Here is a 21,352-nt window from a genome sequence, read left to right on the forward strand (position 1 = left end):
CGTATAATAAATTACTATTATCTACTTTGAGTTACAAATAGGCTCATTATTATACCGAAAACAGTTTAATAATGAAACATATTATTTAACTGTTTTTGGTGACTTTTAGATTTTGTTATATTGGCAGAATCAGCCGTTTGACGTCAGGCGTCATGGTACGCAGGGAAACTACGAAGTAAATTTAGTAAAATAACCTTACATTTTTGTGAAAAATGTCTGTTACCAACCCACGCGAAAGTCCCTAGTCTAATATGAAAACTTGAACAGCTGAAATTTCAGGAATTAGTAAAGCAAGGTAAATAAAATAGTATATTATACTCGTTTAATAAGACGTATTATCACATTCGTTCTCGCTACGCTCGTCGTGCTTTAAACACACTCATGTGCTAATACAACGTCTTGTTAAACTCGTATAATAATATACTATTTTATAATTTTTTTAAAATTTATAAAACGCCGTGCTGGCAAGAAGAAAAAAAAACTTCTCTCCTTTTGCAAATTTGGCTTTGTATGCCGTGAGTACAAATGGTTTCGTTAATCAATAATCGCGATTGATGTTTTTTTGTTGTCATGTATTAGCAGACAACGAACTCCATGATAACGGCACGCACGGCTTTCCGAGCAGAATATTAAACCACCTCCAATCAAATACGATAATCTTCACGGCGCAAAAGACGTCGTGCACTTCAAAAAAGCGTCTGCCTTATAATAAATTGAATTTATTGCGAAATTAATGGTTTAACGATAGCGACGCTCTTAAAGAGGGCGTCGCCCGTGGACCTAAAACGCTGCATACAATTTGAAGATAACGTGTAATCTGATGATGATGATCCATTAAAGACGCACTGACTCGTTATACGTAAAGTTTCGTTAATTGTTAATATATCGGAAGGGATTAATTTCGCTCACGAGCCAACAGGTCGTGAGGGAATGATGATGTCAGCCGGCCATCCGATCTGATTGACTCAATATTCATCTGTCAACGTAATAGCGGCTCTTTTCTTTGATTAATTAAACTACTAGACAGTTGAACCTGTCAATCAGCAGATAATAATAGTGTAATTGAAAATTTCTCGTCGCGTCAAAAACATTGTCGTATAATTAAAAACGACTGCACTTGAAAAGATTGGATTTTAACGTTGACAATGATTCCATTTGACGACTGGCGAAATGCGATAATTTCGTCTCTCTCGAAATGTATTCGAATCGGAAATAGTGCGATAATGTGATAGTTGTAACCTACTTCTCGACGTTTACTGTCCGCACGTTTCATCCATCTCCCAGTTATTTCCTTGTTGTCCTTTCGGCGTCGACTGGAATAAATTTAACTACCCAATAATTAATCTGGATTTTTAAAATTGATCATTTGTTTTTTAAAAATCTATCACTATACAAAACCGACATAAAATATCGTCAGCAGTCGGAAAAACTAATTGAATTCCACATCAATTAGTGAAATTTGTTCGAATTATGTGAACAGCATCAAATTTCCAATTATTTCAGTCACTCTCTCTATTATGTGATAAGTGGTGTGTCTATAATAAAACTACTATCTAATTTGTTATTTTATTCCCATTGTTGTAATTTTATTTAATTATTTAACAATTTTATAAACCTTTTCCAAAATAAACGTAATATTTATTATTTATTATTCTCGACAGACGTTTAACTGACAAATATGTGTGAACTGGCCTTTATTGAAGATAGCCCAACTTTTGACTCGATATTGCCCTGCTTTTTTGATGTTACAAGAAAAATTTCAAAGTGGTTTTTAATAATTGTCATTTATACAGTGTGTTTCCGAATAGGTGAAACGACTCTTGTAAAATATAAAAAAAGTTCATTTTTTGGGGTTTAGCCTTAGGTTAGAGACTAATTTTTAATATAATTTTAGTTTTGAAAAATCCAGTATGCCTTGGAAATTTTCAAAAAAAACCTGTTTTTCTGTGGAGTAAAGTGCCTTTTACATGGTAAATACGACAAAAAGTTATTAAGAAAAGATGTTTAGAATTAACATCTAGACCTCTACACAAATTTCAAAATCATCAGCCAACTATGATTTTTCATTTTTTCCATTTAATTGTAGTAATAATCTACGTGTGCATTTTTTTTACTCATAATAAGAGAACTGTTAAAAACAAAATTCTTTGATTGTGAAATAAACATTAAAAAAATAGGGTGAATAAAATTTGAATGTAATTGAAGTAATCTTTGATTAATTTTAAACATATTTTTATAAATTTTTAGTTTTTAGTTAACACCCTTCGTTAAAACTCCCTCACTTGATCTTGTTGAATGAACTGAAATATCTGATAACCCTCAACTATGTCAATACATTGCAGATGAGCAAGTCTGCCACACTTCCATCAAATCCCATTAAAATCTTTTTACTGAAAATGAATAATAAATTAATCAAATGAAACGCAATTTTATAAATAATTAAAAGCATAATTATGTGAAATGTTTAACCGACATTTAATTGCATTTACATATTTCCTGTTACTCCAGAGAATCTGCAAACTGATACAAAAAAAAATACGTAAAAAGGTAAATTTGTTAATGATTAAAAATATTAACAGGGTCATCTTATGAATGTTTTGCCGCCTCACTGTGAACTGTCAATTTTTGTTACTGATGAGAACTCTATTTCTTTTTTTCTAAATTAACGATTGAATCTAAGAATATTGAGTTGTTTTGCAACAATTTTAACTCCTGTCTGTGAACGGTGTGTATTCACTTATTCATCATTTTTTATATGTACAGAGTGATCAACAAGAATCCAAATCAGAGCAAGCGTTGCAAATTATCGGTCACGTCGTAGCAAAATCATATGCACATAAGCGGTCAAAACATGGGCGTAGACAATTTTTGGTCTCAAACGCTACTTAATAAAAATGATACTTTATGAATTTTAGACGTTGGAATTATAATTGTGCATTTTATTATTATTATAAGATAAGGGAAACAATTTATAAGATTAACAAGAGCAACATTTTACATTTGTAAGAGTAAGTAAATTGTCATCTTTATTGCCCAACGCGACGCTACTGGTACGGAGATGCTTCGTTGAAATGTCACATTTCAAAATTCAAGGTTGTTGTTGTTGACAATTTAAGTGATTTAACCTAGAAAACAAATCTTCGATTTCGGCAAAGTTTACAGACGTTTATTGAAGTTGTAAGCAATAATTATCCCAGAATAAGTTGTAAAATGGGTTTTACCATTAAAGAGAAGGCATTTTTATTAGATTATTTTCGAAAGAGGGTGAAACAAGAAAATGAAGACTAGCCTTACTTTGTACCCCCTTACACCGAAGAATTTTAAGCCAGATGTCCGAACCTGATGGTATTGGTTATCAACAAGTTTATCAATGTCTTAAAATTATAGTGCCTAATTTTAGCAAAGCATAACCCATCATTAAGAAGAAGTCAGGTCAGTCCTTAGTTCAAATTTTAGAAATGGTGCAAAATGTTCAACAAATTATCAAGGAACATCCCTCAACTTCCATAAGGCGTTTAAGACAACAAGTTAAATTGTGTTATGGCACAACACATTTTGGAAGAATGTCCCCTTACTAAATTCCAGCAAGGTTTCTCCAAACTACATCTACTTACCGAAGACGCCCTAAATTGGCTACAACAAATTAAAAACATATAATTTACCATAATTATTTTATGAATTTCGAATTTTAATTGTAATTTTCTTCATACGAATATATATATATATGGCACTTATCAGAAATTTTTTAAGAAGGATATTAATTTGTTTTCCTTTGTGTGTTGCAAGAAATAAAACCCACACATTACCCTAAACAAATTGACAGCTTCATAAGGGTTTTTGAAATTATGAGAGGCGAGTTTGATTCTGACTGGACCACAATGGAGAACATTTTGAGCAGTTTTTGTGAAAACTTATTTTTTGACCTTGGAGTAATTTAAATGTTTTAAACACTGCTAGAAAACATACGAGTAAGTTCTCAATTACCCAAAAATTAGAGAATAATAACTTTTACACTTTTCTTACAGAAAACAACAAAACAAAGAATTGTGAAAAATAATTATTTTTAAAATTTTGTAACTCAAGATTGTGCCTTATGAAGGAATTTTGTGTAACTGTGTGTTTTTTTCCTTAATCAGTAATAAATAATAATTAATTATAACTTGCTTTTAAATCTATTATTAATGAATTACAAAAAATTTATAAAGGCAATTAATGATAGATTTTTGAGAGGTAGGCAACCAACAAAACGAGTGTCCACAGCAAGTAAATAAAAGCGGCTGATCCATGATAGAAATACGTTTCGATAAAACAAAAGATGAGGTAGCACTCTTGATTTGGTTTCTTGTTGATCACTCTGTATAGAGCAGCAACCAAAAATTTTGCATTCAGTTTTTACGCCAACTTGGACTACAATAACTTATAATGACCCTGTATTATATTATCGATCAACGAGAGAAAAAGTTTATCGGCACTGGTTGGTTCTGAAATATCCTGATTTTTGAATAACGGATTACTCTTCCATTCGTCAAATGCAATTTTGTGCAACCGTACGCGAAACGGCACTTCGCGTACCTAAAACAGTTGCTTTTAACAACGGCTGTTAAAGTAAACGTCATTTTAATATTGATACAAGTCAGAGTTTCCACGTAAGACTGGCATTTAGATTTTTCAGGTATGAAATTAGAAACCGCAGTATTTATAATACGTACTTTTTAACTCTGGAGGAGTACCTACACGAAACTGAAACATCACTTTCACTACAATTCTCTTCATTTTTACAATTATTTACAAAATGAATTGTTTTATTTATGTCATTTCCGACATGTAAGTCGAATTTATATGTATTGATTGACAATGAAGTAAATTTTACTTGTGCGTTTTATAATAATTACAAATTTTCGGTTGTACAATAATAGTTTATTTAATGAGTTCTTTGGGAAAATTGGACCTTTTTTGGCACGAGTGGCCCACGAGTGCAAAAAAGGCCCAATTTACACAGGAACGAGTTGAATACAACTTTTTTTTTTGTTCGACAACCCAAAAATCACGTAAAGATCTTTTTCTACTTCCTTCTCTAAAGTGTCACATTTTGCACTGATAAATAGTGTATAAAACGTAACTTTAAAAACGATTGTTCATTAGTCACAACTTGGTGTCCATTCGGGCGTTTTCGGGATATTAAACACGTTCGAAGTTTCTTTAAACACGCCTTGAATTTTTTGGACATATTTAGCTCTAGATCAAGTTGGCATTTTGACGTTTATCAGTTTCGCATCCGACGTGAAAGAAAACGTCATTGCAGTGGAATAATTCGTTGTATTTTACAAATATGGACCTGAAGCCACCAACAGTTTGTATCCTGAGAAATATATATATTCCTATTTGGTATGTTCATTTAGTTTGTATGTTTAAATTAACGTTTAATAAAAAAGTTGCTTGTTTCGTTTGTGTGTTCCATTTGTTAATTTGGTCGTAGAAAAAGTATAGTATTCAACTCGTTTATAAACTTCTCTAGACACTTGTTTATTAAACACTCGCTCCGCTACGCTTCGCTCGTGCCTAACATAAAACGCGTGTCTAAAGTGCCGTTTATAAACCTTGTTGCATAATATACTATTAAAATTAGCTTGACGTTTCGTTTTGACAAGTTGTGACATTTATCAAAATCCATTCACACAGGAGAAAATTCTCAAATTCTGACAGTGTCGAACAAAAAAAAAAGTTGTGTACACCTTGGTCGCGAAATTCTTTAAAATCCTCGAGATTGTCTGCCTAGGCCGCAAGCGGTACGTTAAAGTACGGTACGTTAAAGAATGACTTCGAAGCCTTGATATACAAGTAACTATTGTAAGTATACTTTTCCCATTAATCTGAACTTATCTGGTGTACACTCAAAAAGCAAACACTGTCTTTTCATTATCGACAACATTTACCTGGGATCGCAGGTTAATTATTTGAGGCTGTTATCGAAGAGCTGTGACGCAATAGTTATTGTTCGACGGGGTTAAAGCAGGTTCCTGGTATTCCTTCAGGCGACAGGTGTACGCAGTTACAAATACGTCGATTTAATTCGAACACGAAAGGATAATTTATGTAATTTTATCTGTGTTTTGCTATATTACTTTGACGTCCCTTTTGAGTACTTTCTGCTTCATAAATTCGCAGACGTAACTTCCATTATTATTACGGCACTGTAAGTAGCAATCATCTATGTTTATTAAGTACCTTTGGCATACGTAATTTAATTTCGGTTCTGAATATCCGCCTTACATAAATTATAATAATTACGGTTGTTGTTGTTTAGAATTTCCCAACTTATTACGTTATTAAGACTAAAACCGTGCCCTGTTTGACAGCAACTTTAAAGCGTTTTCAATAACAGTAAACTTGACGGCACCGTGCAAAAGTTTCGTTAATCATTTTCCGCTTGCTTTCAGACAATGTGACGGCTTATATTTGTGTAATAAATTCCAAAATAAACATGAAATAAATAATGAAACAACCGTACAACACCCGCTTGCGTCAGGGAAATAAATATAAATTCACCGCAGCGCCCAACAACACACCCTGGTTCAAAAATAAGCCGTTGTAATATTAATTCCGACCATTGCCTCTGTTTTAAATCACGAATTCTTGCAAGTAATCGTGGATAACCTATTTTCTTTTATTCTTCGTCAGCTAAAATAAAAACTTCATTTTAAGCTATTCCCTGAATGTAGAATTTTTAGTTAAAGACAAGGTAATTCTTCACTTTAACTACTTCTGGAATTTTCGCGTTTTTTCTGGCTAGACAGCCTCAGGGCGTCCTCCTACATCGTTTTCCACCATTCAAACCTTGTGCAAATGCCTTTTTTTTTTCTCTCTTGATGTGTTTCAAGGTCGCGTCAAGGTCGCGTCAAGTCTTAGTAGGATAACTAAAGGGTAAGGAAAATTTTCATTTGCACAAGGTTTGACTGGTGGGAAACGATGTAGGAGGACGTCCCGAGGCTGTCTAGCCAGAAAAAACGCGAAAATTCCAGAAGTAGTTAAAGTGAACAATTACCAAAGACAATATGCACATGCCCCAGTAACGCAGTAATAATAGATGAATAGTATACAGTGAGCGGCAAAAGTATGGAATAAATTCCTTAAAAATTAAACAAATTTTTTTTCACAAAAATCTTTGGACAGGTCAATTTTAGTTTATAAAAATACATGTTCTAATACCAAAGAAAATTCCAAGCAGTCATTTGTTTTCGAGTGATGACGTCATCGATATTTTTTTTTAAATACATAGAAAGCCCCTATTTTTTTTCTTGATTCTTATAGCCCTTTTAATTGTCTAAACGACAGTATAAAAATTTTGTAATCCTACATAAGGAAATTTTTGAGAAAAAAAATTATAAAGTTGGAAAAAATTAATTTTATAACTAACAAAAACAAGTCAAAAAAACAAGTAGGTAAATCAAACAGTCAAATGGTACTGTCAATTTCATTCGTATGTGTTATTTGTTTTACAAAACATTTTCGAAAATGACTCATTTAACAGAAACACAACGTATAGAAATTTTAATTTTGATTGGGTGCGGGGATAAACCTAAAACAAGGGAAATTTCTTCAAAAACTTGCTTATTGTCAACAAGCTGGGGGATGGCAATTCGAACATTTAATTCCATAATTTTAAGCAGTTAGTAACACAGTTTTTCACTTGTTTCTGTTAATTATAAAATTTAGTTTTTCTAACTTTTTTATTTTTTTTCTCAAAAATTTCCTTATGTAAGATAACAAAATTTTTATACTGTCGTTTAGACAATTAAAAGGGCTATCAGAATCAAGAAAAAAATTGGGGGTTGTCATTTAAAAAAAATATCGATGACGTCATCACTCGAAAATAAATGACTGCTTGGAATTTTGTTTCATATTAAAACATGTATTTTTATAAACTAAACTTGACCCGACCAAAGATTTTTTTGAAAAAAATGTTGTTTAATTTTTAATGAATTTATTCCATACTTTTGCCGCTCACTGTATTATACACCAAGGTGGAGAAATTCATGATTATAACCAGAGCGCCAAGATTAGATCCCGAGGCGCGCCGAGGGATGTAAGGCGCGAAGGCTACAAGGGACTTCTCTACCGTGGTTTGTATACTATTTTTTCACTACTACATAGATACGTTAAAACCCTTTCTGATAATAATTATTAATAAAATTATTTTGTCGGATGCGACGGATCCGAGTTGTCATTTCTAAACGGTTGCTATGAAAATCGTCTACGTTAACCAATGAAATAAGTGACGACAATCTTTCGTTGCTAGGTGAGGGTTGTTCATTATTAACCTCGGGTTAATAAAATGATTAATATAGTTTGTTTTTTAATCAAAGAACCACGACCTGTTGATTTAGGTTTGCAAATATAAAATTTTACTAAATTTAGGAAATTTAATGATATCTGTTGGCTATACCAGCCAACGCCTGTCATTTTTAATGTCCTTGAAAGTACGCAAACTCGCATCTAAAATTTGAACGTGTTATTAAAAATGCCTCGCAAAGTAAGACATTTATTAAACTTTCAAGTTAGTTGTTATTAGTTATTGTTAACTTTATTAACATGCTGCGCTTCTAATATCTCTAATAACCTCAATATCTATATGATGAGATTTTTCACCCTAGGTCAAAAGTGTACAATGTTGTCAGCTCTATTTTAGGTGTAAATTGCGGTGTTGTGGTTCTTTGATTAAAAAACAGACTGTAGTTATTTATTTAACGAGTTCGTGTGTAATTTTGGCTTTTTTGGCATGAGTGGACCAGTTTAAAACTCGAGTGAAACGAGAGTTTTAAAGGTCCACGGGTGCCAAAAAAAGCCCAAATTACACAAGAACGAGTTGAATACAACGTTTTTTTGTTCGACGAGCCCCTTAAAGGCTCCAAATCGCTAAAGATCTTTAAAATTAGCTTGACGTTTCGTTTTGACACATGTGGAATTTTTGTACAATTTTCTACGTGTGAAATATTGATGTTAGGCAAACTTGTATCCTTTATCGCAAGCTGTACATTGTGTATAGTAGAAGAATTTGTTTGTACGTTTTGAATAATTGAAAAATTAATTGACTTTTGTGGTGTCACAGTCGCTTCTTGGATCCTTGATCTTGCCAATGGAAGAAAAATAAATTTCCTATCCAGTAATATTTTAACAAAAAACAGTTTTTTTTGCACTTGTGGAACCTCAGCTAACGCCTCGGATCACAAACCGTGCTCGCACACTTGCAATTGTCACCGTCACCAAGACAGTTACACTTCTGTTCACGGCAAAAGCATACACGTCTTCGGAGAGATTTTTGCAATTTTTTGGCTGAGTAAATTTATTGATATTTGTTTCCATGTTTACCCATATTAAGTTATCAGGTAAGAATTTACAAATGAATTTTAATTATACGAGACTTAAAAGAATCCACAATCAACTTTGAAAATAAAGAATAATACTTATAATGTAACAGTAACATTAGAGAGGGCATTAAGAACACTTTTACTGACTGAAATCGAGTTATTTCAATTAGGTATCTGACAATCTGACAATGATTAGGTACTGGTAAATCTGATTTTTACAAGCAAAATGTACGTGTATGCTTTTTCAGTAAACAGAAGTGTACATAAAGGAAACAATATCTTGAATTCACCAATAATGTCAAATTGGTCGATAATCATAAAAGCACGAAATAGATTCGGTCAGATTATTGCACACACAAAGCAAAATTAAATGTGTTTCCCTAGAAAGTGACAGTTTTTACCATGTTTACTGTTTCTTTCTTAAAGGAAATAGTACGATTATTGAGCAAGACGCATAATACGAAAGTGAATAATTATTATCGAAGGAGGCATGCTTAAATGTTACTGGTTCATATAAACCATTCACGATTATTTCAAATTCGGACTATCTATGAAAATCTGACATTTTAGTTGGCAATATTGTGATTTGTCTTAATAAATCTATTTTAGGTTATAATTCAACCGAACACTGCTCCCAAGTTGTTACATTTTTTAAATAATTGAACGCATTAGGAACAATAATCGTAAAATTGTAATTGAAATGAAACATACATATTTGTAGGGCAGTTCTGGGTAAATTCTTATTAACTAAATTAATGACGGAATTGACAACAATGCGAATATTTAAAAACGAAACGTCATATGACAGGACCTGACGCCAATCTAACAAAAAAATATCTCGGCCTCCTGCGTGTTTAAAATAATCGTGAACGGCATATATCTATCGTCTCGTCTGAGAGGTGTGTGCGACAATCAATAACACATTTTGCTAAATATACTTTAATATTTATACTTTTAAAACATATCGAAAAGTTTGTTTTTATCAATTTTCCGAAATTTACTTTTCGAAATCTAACCAAATTTTGAAATGACATTGACGACCAAAATTTATTGCTCGCGACAGGACATAGATAACCTGAGGTAAACGGTCTATGTAGTAGAAAATGACAAAATAATTTCGAGTTTTGAAACTTACAACCCAAAAAATCCAAAAATAATCAAGACGGTAATCATAATGACAATAAAGTATGGATTACATTTCTTTTTTTGAAATGACAGAAAGTGACGGCTAAAATTTTTTGGCCGCCATAGTACAAGAAGTAGCACGGAAATTCTCAAGACTCGAGGAGCACTCCCGACGTTTCACCATAACCAACACAATATCTACGAGTATGTATTCTCCACTCGAAAATACTGAAATGAAAATTATATTTCGAAAAAATGATAAGTACATTAACATTTTGTTGTTCTTGACGAGAACTAGTCCAGTCAATATAAACATAAAAAAGGGTCCGACCTTGCAAAAGGTCATGTAGTTCTGATTTTTTAATATGTTGTTTGGATCTCAGCCAAGAGTAAAACGCCAAATTTGCAACTTCGAAAGACTTGTGCGCGCTGCGTGGTAGCCAAAGAACAGCAAAATTTTTGCACAATTTTCAGTTTTTGCTCAATATCTCCTAAGATATGAGTCTCACAGAAAAAGTTGAAGTTACCTTTTTTAAACTAGATTAAATTCGCTACAGTTTGAGACCCAAGCAAACTTTGTGCATGCAGCAGTTTCCGAGATAGAGCTCTTTAAAAATTGGGTATTTTTTCCAAGAAGTGAAAATTTTTTGTTTACGTCTCTTATTTTATTAAATATCGTCAAAAATACTCGCCCCATGAGAAAAGTCATGGGCAATGAACTTGAAGTGTATTTATTTAGCTTTAAATTGAGATCTGACGGGCAGCTGCAGGTTCAATGCTTCTCTCAAAAGTGGCATATAACCGAAAACCTCGAAAGATGGAATTTGGGAAAAATAAATGAAAACAAGTTTTGAGCGCATCAAACATCACGTATAGGGCCTAAACGCAATTTAGTATGTGTAGTTAACAACTTGAAGAGTGTCTGTGAAGTTGGTGGAGAAATACTGCCCTCAGCGCCAGACTTGTTCTGGTTCTGATTGTATGGAAAATCATCGAACACCCCAAGTATGCTCGTTTGGAACGGGTTCATGGAGCAGGTGACAAGTACGAGTAGTCTTGATTTTGTTCGACCAAGAATTATTTTCCTCTCATTCATTGGCGCGCTTTAATTTGAGCTCCGGCGGGTACATGTCCTGGCATATACAAGTATGTTTATTATGAACCCTATTTTTACGGTCCACTGTGCTAGCTCACTGCTGGAGATTCCACGCACATGTGTCAATCCACCGTAGCTTTTCATAAACCACATCAGCAATCAAATCTGACCATAGGCCGGGCCAAAATTTATCGGATCGGCGGATTGTAAAATTTTGTTCTATGAATATCTTAAACTCAGTTGGATCCATCCGCTGTTCTAGAGCCATCATATCTTGCAAATATAAGTGGACACTCTTTGTGAAGAAATAGTGACCAACCGAATGAAAACAAATTAGCATTTTATCGATAGTATACAGGTGAAGGTTCTTAATCACCCTGACGCTCTGCCTGGATGAATAGTTTTACGGAAGTAGACGTGTGAAAATATTGGTCCCACAGCTTTGATTACCTTCCAAATTATGCAATGCAGTTTTGAATTTGGCTCTTCGGCTTTGGTAAGTCCTATTTTCCTTTACAAACAAGATGAGAGACGGAGAGACCTCTCACTCTCACGTAGCTTATTCTCAGTTTCGGCTCTTTCTTTCCCAGTCAAGTCTACCTCATCCAAAATAATGGCAGCCAATATTAGATTAGTCAAAATGTGTTCTCGTACATCTCGTGAATAGGCATGACCATTCAGCATCTTGTCCAGGCCTGTGATCTGTATAAATAGTCATAAATAGCCCTTTCAAGCAACTCCCTGCCATTATTGCACCGATACAACCCATGAATGACATGAGGAGATGGAGCTCTCCAAGCCTCACAACCACGCAACTTAACTCAGAATGTTGGCCACCCTCAACCATATCTCTGGCCTTAAAGAACAGTGGTTGATCAAAAGCAACAAAGCAGGTTTTTTGAAAATGACCTTTACTTCTCTCACTGGCGTCAAAAGGTGATATGAACACTGTATCGTAAGTAGTAGGTGGGGTGCGGATAAATGAGAGGAAAATAATTTTTGAGCCATAAAAATCAAGACCACTTGTCACCTGCTTAATGAACCCGTTCCAAAGGAGCATACTTGGGGTAGTTGATGATTTTCCATACAATCAGAACAAGTCTGGCGCTGAGGGCAGTATTTCTCCACCGACTTCACAGACACACTTCACAGTTCAAGTTGTTAACCACACATACTAAATTACGTAAAAATTACTTATTTGATCGGTTTAGGCTCTATACGTGATGTTTGATGCTCTGAAAACTTGTTTTCATTTATTTTTCCTAAATTCCCTTTTTCGAGGTTTTCGGTTATATGCCACTTTTTAGAGAAGCATTGGAACTGCAGCTGCCCATCAGATCTCAGTTTAAAGCTAAATAAATACGCTTCAAGTTCATTGCCCTTGACTTTTCTCATGGGGCGAGTATTTTTGACGATATTTAATAAAAAAAGAGAAATAAATAAAAATTCACTTCTTGGAAAAAATACCCAATTTTTGAAGAGCTGTATCTCGGAAACTGCTAGACGCACAAAGTTTGCTGCGGCCTCAAACTGAAGTGAATTTAATCTAGTTTAAAAAAGATAACTTCAACTTTTTCTGTTAGACTCATATCTTAAGAGATATTGAGCAAAAACTGAAAATAGTGCGAAAATTTTGCTGTTCTTCGGCTACCACGCAGCGCGCACAAGTCTTTCGAAGTTGCAAATTTGGTTTTTTACTCTTGGCTGAGGTCCAAAGAACATATTAAAAAATCAGAACTACATGACCTTTTGCAAGGTCGAATGTTTATATCCTCAACCCATAACTTTGTTATTTATTACCTGATTTCAATGAACAAAAAAATCAAAGACATGGTTTTTCAAGCGCTACAAAACAGCCATAAAATGTTTTTTTTTGGCGTTATCTTCAATAGCTAACGATAGTCAACTTTTTTTTTAAATGGACACATGTAGTTTTTTAGGCTTGGTCTGGCAAGGTTTTTTTTTCTGGATCTAATGATGTATTGAAAGTTATCATTTGGTTCATAGCTAACTGAAAAAAAATAAAACATTTTTTTGTGGTTCAGCTTATTATAAAATTTTTAAGAGTGCCGTGAAAAACAATCGGAATACAAAGTACGATAAATGTCATCTAAACGTCAGCTTAGAAGTTTTCATCTGCTTTTTTAAACTTTTTTTATTTAAGTATAAAATAACATTGCCAGTCATGCAGGATAGCAGTCATTTGACTATTATTTTATGTTCGAGTGTAATAAAAATCGTAATTAGTCAAAAACAAAAAGTTAATAAAAAAAATAATAATAATTATCATTATTTATGTTTTCCAAGAAAATAATAATATAACTCTTCAAGATTGCACCTGAAAATTTTCAAACTCACACTTGACATTTGTTGCTATTTGTATTCCAATTGTTTTTCACGGCACACTTGAAAATTTCATAACAAACTGAACCACAATTAAAAATTGTTTTTTTTTTCCGTCAGCTATGGACCAGACGATAACTTTTAATACATCATTAGATTCAGAAAAAAAAACTTTATCAGACTGAGCCTAAAAAACTACATGTGTCCATTAAAAAAAAAAAAGTTGACTATCGTAAGCTACTGAAAATAATGTCAAAAAAAATATTTTATGGCTGCTCGTAGCGCATGAAAAACCATATCTTCGGTTTTTTTGTTCATTGAAATCGGATAATAAATAAAAAAGTTATGGGTTGAGGCGTTTTTTATCAAACAGCCTGTATACTTATTTCTGAGACACGTTGTATATTATTTCTTTTAAATTAGAAATCAAAGTAAGTTGGAAAGATTTCTCAGAAATGTCAGATTGGCAGACAACCTGTATTTAATCAAAATTAACAAATAAATTAACAAATTAAGTTAATGAAAAAGGTGTTCGAAGTGTCTACCATCGGCTTGTAAACATTCGCAGTGGTGGCAGAATTCTTTCCACACTTTCCATAAACGAGGAGCATGTCGTCGTTATTGTAAAAACAAATTTTTCGAATTGACAAAAAATGTTTGCTTTAACGTCAAAGAGACAGGACTAAGAGTCATCGTGGTTCAGTTATAATTATTTTCAAAATTTGAAATCAAGATATTGTTGCAATATGTATAATGGGTTGCGGCAAAAAGAAATTCAGAAGTACCCGTCTCGTGAATAACCCTGTAGATAGATAGAGATAATAGCCTATCCAAATCTGCAAAAAAATTTGGGGCTTGCTGTTGAAAAAAATTGACAATGACGCCAATATGCAGAAACGCAAAGGGGCGGAAAAATGAAAATGATAGAAAAATTTTTCTTTAATAAAATAAACACATCATTTCTTCTTGCACCGTTTTGGCTCAAAGCGAATATAAGAAACGTCATGATATATTCGCTAAAATTATACACATGAATTTAGCTTTTAAATTCAATTTATTAAAGGATACTCAACCACATTACATTTATAAACCAGAAAGTTGTTTGGAAAATGACAATTACAAATTATATTTTGATCGCACAGTTTTAACTGACATTCACATTCAGCATAACAGACCAGACATTATTATTTTAAATAAACAACAAAAGCAAGCATATCTTTTAGATATAGCTGTTCCAAATTCCCATAATATAACACAGACATATAACACAAAAATTAATAAATATTTAGAGCTCTCCGTTGCTATGAGAAATCTTTGGAGTTTAGAAAAAATTTCTATTTTACCACTTATAATTTCAGCAACGGGAATAGTACCGCAATCTCTTTTTAAAAATTTAAAAATTCTGGATTTAAGGAACACATTGGTAGTTGAAATTCAAAAAGGTATATTATTGTACTCATGTGAGTTATTTTAAAAAACTGAACATACATATTTCCATTATTTCAAACTTTTAGCGCGCACTGTATATCAAATTACTATAAAAAACTTCAGTTTAGTACATTTGAAAAATTAACGTTTTTTCTATAGCAGATGTTAAAGTGTGTTTTTATCAATTCAAATCAAAAGGTCAAGTAGCATTTTAACCGCAAGAGTAAATAAACTGCTACTTTAACAGCAAGGGTACATAAAGTAATTTTTTTTAATTACCTTAGCAACGCTGATACTAACGAGATTTTAAAACCTGACACGATTAGTAATGATTAAAAAAAAGTTTTAATAATAAAATACAAATGCTATAGTAAAAAAAATAGAATAATATACACAACGATAAAATTTAATTATCTTCTCGGCGTAATTAGCGTCTCTCGAAGATAAAATACAATTTTATCGTTTTGAAGCTATAGGGTTATTCTAAATGATTGTAGTCCAAGCAGGCGTGAAAACTGAATGTAAAATTTATGGTTGCCGTTCCGTATAAAAAACATCAATAAGTGAGTACACACCGTTCACACACATCTCCGTTAACATCGCGTGTTCAAATAAAATCCTGGGCTGAGTAGGCGTTGGAAAAATTAAACCGTTTAGAACAGTGTAAAGTTTGAATTTCCCGCCGTTTGACACGAATGATATTTGTTTATGTTTAATCGGGACATAAATGAATATGTTTGTTTTCAGAACAGAGTGCCCAGGATTTCATTTGAACGCCCGATACAAACATTTCACTAAGAAGATTTAGGCTAAAATTCTTAAGAATAATGTATAGTACCTCCTGTTACAAGAAACGCCTCAACTTCGAAAACACCCTGTATATACTATTGTCAATGCGTTGGAAAATATAATACATCAACTGTCACTTGTAGGTCTTTTTTAATATGAGTAAGGGCATTTGCGCGCAATAATTTGGTATCTGCACTTGAGCCCTGAACTAATGAGCGTATTGCTGCACAATAGACACTTAAAGCTAATCCGAGATCTGGTCGATTACTGCAGCAAACAGTGAAAACGCTAGACAACCAATTTGGGCAGATATTTTGATTTAGAGCAGCAAACAATTATTCCGACAATTCGGCCCTTCGGACCTACATTCTCGGGCTGAAGAAAAAGAATTCTTGATTTGTGAAATGTGAATTGAAATAATGATACAAGTCACTTATGTGCACTTTTACAAACAAAAATTCCGACATAAAATTTTGGTTTTGCAGCAATTTTAAAAAAGACCGTACAAGTGGAAAAGTTCTTTATGCTGCATTTTTAATGTGATCAATGATCAATGATCATAATGATCCAAGTTATTAACGTGGAAGGACCAAAGAATATTAAGTACTTCTTTGTCCTATCTCACAAAATATTTACCTCGAGTTATTATGAACACAGAAAAATGAAAAAACATGAAAAAAAACATGAAAAAAAAACATGAAACGTCCTCAGTAATTCTCTAACTTGGCCATTAACCCTTTCACTGTGCAGTCGTTATCTTTCAATGTAATATCCATGCAAAAGTATGTTACCTATTTACGCCTTGGAAGGGTAAAAGACTTTTGGCTCTTTGGTGGTTTGAAACACTTTCTTGCAAGACAGTCCTTTTCTTCAGAACATGAGCTACATTTTGCTATCTCGCGGACATTCTTCAAAAACGTTGGGTTTCGTCTTTTAAATTTATAAACATGTAGCGCAACCCAAAGCAAAATGCAGTGCTACGTTGATGCTGGAGAAGATTACTTTGATTAAATGCCTAAATGTAACAACTTAGTGCTCTTTCTTATCTTTCTACATCAACTTTAAAACTTTTGAAACTGAAAACTTTTAATTAAACTCTTATCGAAATGTTGTGATAGTAGTATTGGCATTAGAGTTAGGTACATTACTATCTTTCATTAAATAATATTCTACATTTTTCAAAGTCTAAACTAGTAGGTCTGCATCAAATTGAACATTCTGTTAACATAAAAAGAGGAGACAGTTTGTAACTCCAATAAAACCAGTTCTTTGGTTTTATGTTGTGAAAGCGAAAAAGTTCAGAAATTTATGTTTGTTGTTTCCTTCACGGCCAATATTGTAGGTATCTTGTAAATTAACCCTCAAATGGAAGCAATAAAGTTGTACATATTGAAACATAAATTTGGATCGCAGAATTACTTGAGCACCGGAAGTGCAGGAAGAAAAGTAGGCAGGGCGTCAGCAGCAATACATTTTTGACGATTTTGAAGCAAATTAATTATCTCATCTTATTTTTGTAATTTTTTCTTCGAAAATTGTTTCCTGTAAGTCTACAGTTTACATATCGGGTGACATCTAGTCGGCTATGACTACCACATTACGTCATAATGGAGGCATAGGTATAAACTGAAATATTTGTTGTTATCTTAAAATTGTTAGTTTATTTATTACTTTTCTAGGTATTACTGATATTGTAATATCGTAATGCACATCAAATTAACAAGTTTGCAATGTAAATGAAGTACATACTCACAATTGGTTATTCAATGAAATACGAGCAGTTGGAGACATCTGCTCCATATAACATATTAATGATCAACAAAAATCTAACGTCAAAGTTTTTAGTGGAATTAAACTCACCTTCTTCTCCGTAAAACGCTTTTTCCATCCGTCCCGATTGGTTGGCCCCCATTTTCCGTGGTTTTTTTCTATTCCCTTAAAAGCAGTATATTTGAATCCAATCAGTTCTCCTATCACGATGAAAGCTTTTATGACGTATCCATAATCACATGATTTTTCACACGACAGCAGTCTGCAATGAATACCATTATTTTATTTATAAGTAATTGACATTATTTTTATTACTTTTATCTTTAAAAAACCGAATAAATGAATCAAGCTTGAAAATCTAAGAATACTTTCAAACCCTTTTTAGATCAGGAATAATTAAATTCGGTCACTCTTAATTAATTCTAAACTGTAAACAAAATAAACATAATTCAATTTTGCAAAACTGTATATTGCAAAAACAAGTGTCTTCAAAACCATTCAATAAACAAATACATAGAACTCTGTGTATTTGTATATTGAATGGTTTTGAAGACACTTGTTTCGAGGACGCAAAAAGTTTAATAGTTTCAAATCCGTCGGTGACGACGGCTGAATTAAAAACAATCCTCCCCGGATTCGCTTACCGCGATGCTATTGTTGTGGTAATCTCAATGAAATTAAATGCAGCTTAGATGTTAGTTAATTAAATGAAATCACCCAATTCCTGTTATGTTCAACTTTGCACAAACATTAAGCAGTGCTTAATTTTAATGCGATATTGATATGTTTTCATTCACGTTTGAAGCGTTAATTTTTTTGTGAGTGTTTGTCAAAAAATATATTGATTCACTCACTTGTCAAATACTTTATGTAAATATTTATTTAGTAACGCAAAAATTTTATCGTGGAGAACAAACCTACCAAATCTGTACATTTTTTAAACGAGCAATTGACAAAAACGCCAAGGGAAATTTATGGCGAGCGTAATTTTTCAGATTAATTATTCTTGCATATTATCTTTGATAATAGTCATTTGATTAACTGCAGTCATAAATTTTAGAAATGTATTGATAATGACAAGAAAATATAAATTACGTTTTATTATTAAGTATCAGATAAACACAACCTATCCAGCATAAAGAAACTTCAGTTTTTCTCTACAATTACAAATCATAAAAAATATCATCACAAACATGCACGTTCAATACGTTTAATTTAATCATTGTGACGATTTGGAAATCTATGCAAATGTATCGATTATAAGAACTCAACTGTGAAAATGTAAAAGCCGGGGGAAATGGAAAGTCAACAAACGGGCTTTGAAAATTTTGCAATGTAGATGCACTGACTGCCGAGTTCTTGTTTGTGTATTAATTTTAATTCTTATAAATACTTCCTGATACCCTCTTTACTTATCTCATTTTCTAGTAAATATGTGATAGATCGATCAGTCAATTCATTTTTATATCTACTACTGCTTGCAATTTTTTATAACATTTTAAACTTGCAATTATCGTAACGCAGTAGGGGTATATCAAGGAGAGAAGAGTCCTTTATCATCGAATACTTTCCAAATGATTTTTTTATGTACGGATGGTGGCTTAGAGGACAAATAATAATAGCAACATGCAATTTTATTTGCAAATTGTCATTTTTACGGCAACATTAAAATTTCATAAAATAACCGTTCACATTCTAGGTTACATGAATCGATAAAATGTCATACCCAAAGCTTTTAAACTTTTTTTTTGTCAGATACTATCCTATTACTTACTATTCACTATTACTTTTACGCTGACTTGTAAAATACTAAATAATAATTTTCATGTTTTATTATTCTTTAATCTTTTTCCTTTTAAACCACTTGCGAAATTGGTTATTATTAGTTAACAGAGTAGTGATAAACAGAAAAATTTTCTACATCAGTTTTGGTTTACAACTTTTGAAAAAAAAACTGAATTCTCTAATTTCTCTGCTGCTTTTTTTATTATTGAAGGTCAGTACATGTGTAATCAGGAAATGGCTGGTAAGGTAAGGTAACATTTCAAAATGAAACTGTAGATAATGCAACAGGAGATAATGATCTCATTACAGAAAATAGTCTCAAGAAAAGGTCATCAGATTAGCGAAAAGACCAAATGGGTGTTTACGGTATTTTACCTTACCTTCCTTCCGCCGAAGAGAGTAGTTCATTTTGTAATTTAACTCTATCAATCAACTAAATATTACCGTGATACACCCCCACATACGTATTAATAAAAAAGACAAAGCATAATTTACAACATAAAAGTTAAAAAATTAAGAAGACAATGTAGCAGGAAATTTATTGCTCTGAAATAAAATGTTTAATGCCTAACTAAAATACTTAAGCATTTACTGGTATTAAAGCATTAAGTTATGGTCAGGCTGTTGCCTCTGTATTTTTTCCAACAAAGTGAATTAATTTATGGTTGTAAACGTTCCGCTAGATAAAATCATTCGCAATCCGCTTAATATTACAGTTCAGCCGTTTTCGGTAAGAATAATTTTTTTCGACCAAGTTAAAAGTAAATCGTCTTATAATTACCTCTCCGTTTTTGAATAGCTTTAATACCGAGGCAACAATCACCTCAATAAAATACAATCACGTGTTTATTTTCTAACTTTCTATAATCTTATCTGTATCTTATCGTTAAATTGTTTCAAATTTGATATTGTACAGCATAAATCCGCGCCTCTTTCTGAATTCGCAGAGATTGTTTCAGAGTGAGTCACGACGAATAAATCTCTCAATAATTTTTCAGTCACGCGCCGTTTATATTTCAGTGTTTATTTTGACTGAATAAATTTAGAAAACTTTTAATTTTTTCTTGCAAAACCCCTACAAAAACAAACAATTTGTACGTTACGACAAAGAACAAACAATACAACTCTTACATGTTATCGTATCCACGTGTCAACAATGTAAGGATCCCCAACTTCGGTCCTTCGATAACACCGAACAACTAACACGGAGCGTCGTCGACGTCCTGTAGCGTCGAAACATCGGTAGCATTCGGTTATTTCCGGTCGATGCCAGAACACGGTTTTGTAACAAAGTTTGTATTTACTAAATTAATTAAAAATTTATATAAAATTAAGAAACGACATAACTTTTTTTAGCTACGCAGCTCCACGATAATGGCACCAACAGATTAACTGATTAAATTACCAGAGGATAAAACGATGAAGGAAAGCAATTTTGTTAATGGGAACCGTTTTTAATTATTAATCAACGCACATAATTATATTGTTAAGAGAAAAGGTTAGTCCGGCTTTGCGATGCTGTGTTTGTCGGATTAACCCGAATGTGCTAGGGAATTAAGACAGAGAAATGATTTTTTTCCCATGCGAAATTACGGATTATCACCATACTCGATACTTCTCACACCATCTCATGAATAATTCATCGTATCGT

At 32.7% G+C, this 21,352-nt stretch overlaps 1 protein-coding gene across 5 annotated transcripts in view; it reads right to left on the reverse strand.

Annotated features, from left to right (window-relative positions):
* LOC138125589 (serine/threonine-protein kinase 32B) overlaps positions 1–21,352 on the reverse strand; it is a 110,394-nt gene that overhangs the window by 86,834 nt on the left and 2,208 nt on the right. For 2 of the 5 annotated variants that reach the window (XM_069041004.1, XM_069040999.1), the window contains exons 1-2: positions 20,833–20,930; positions 18,007–18,178 (exon numbers count right to left, since the gene is read on the reverse strand). In XM_069041004.1, coding sequence (XP_068897105.1) covers positions 18,007–18,058 — 52 coding nt within the window. In that variant the 5' untranslated portion in view covers positions 18,059–18,178; positions 20,833–20,930. Of the gene's footprint in view, positions 1–18,006; positions 18,179–20,482; positions 20,602–20,832; positions 20,931–21,352 lie in introns of those variants that run through there. The other 3 variants (XM_069041001.1, XM_069041000.1, XM_069041002.1) reach the window with 2 other exon arrangements.

Source organism: Tenebrio molitor, chromosome 3, assembly GCF_963966145.1.
Source record: "Tenebrio molitor chromosome 3, icTenMoli1.1, whole genome shotgun sequence".
Taxonomy (NCBI): Eukaryota; Metazoa; Arthropoda; class Insecta; order Coleoptera; family Tenebrionidae; genus Tenebrio; species Tenebrio molitor.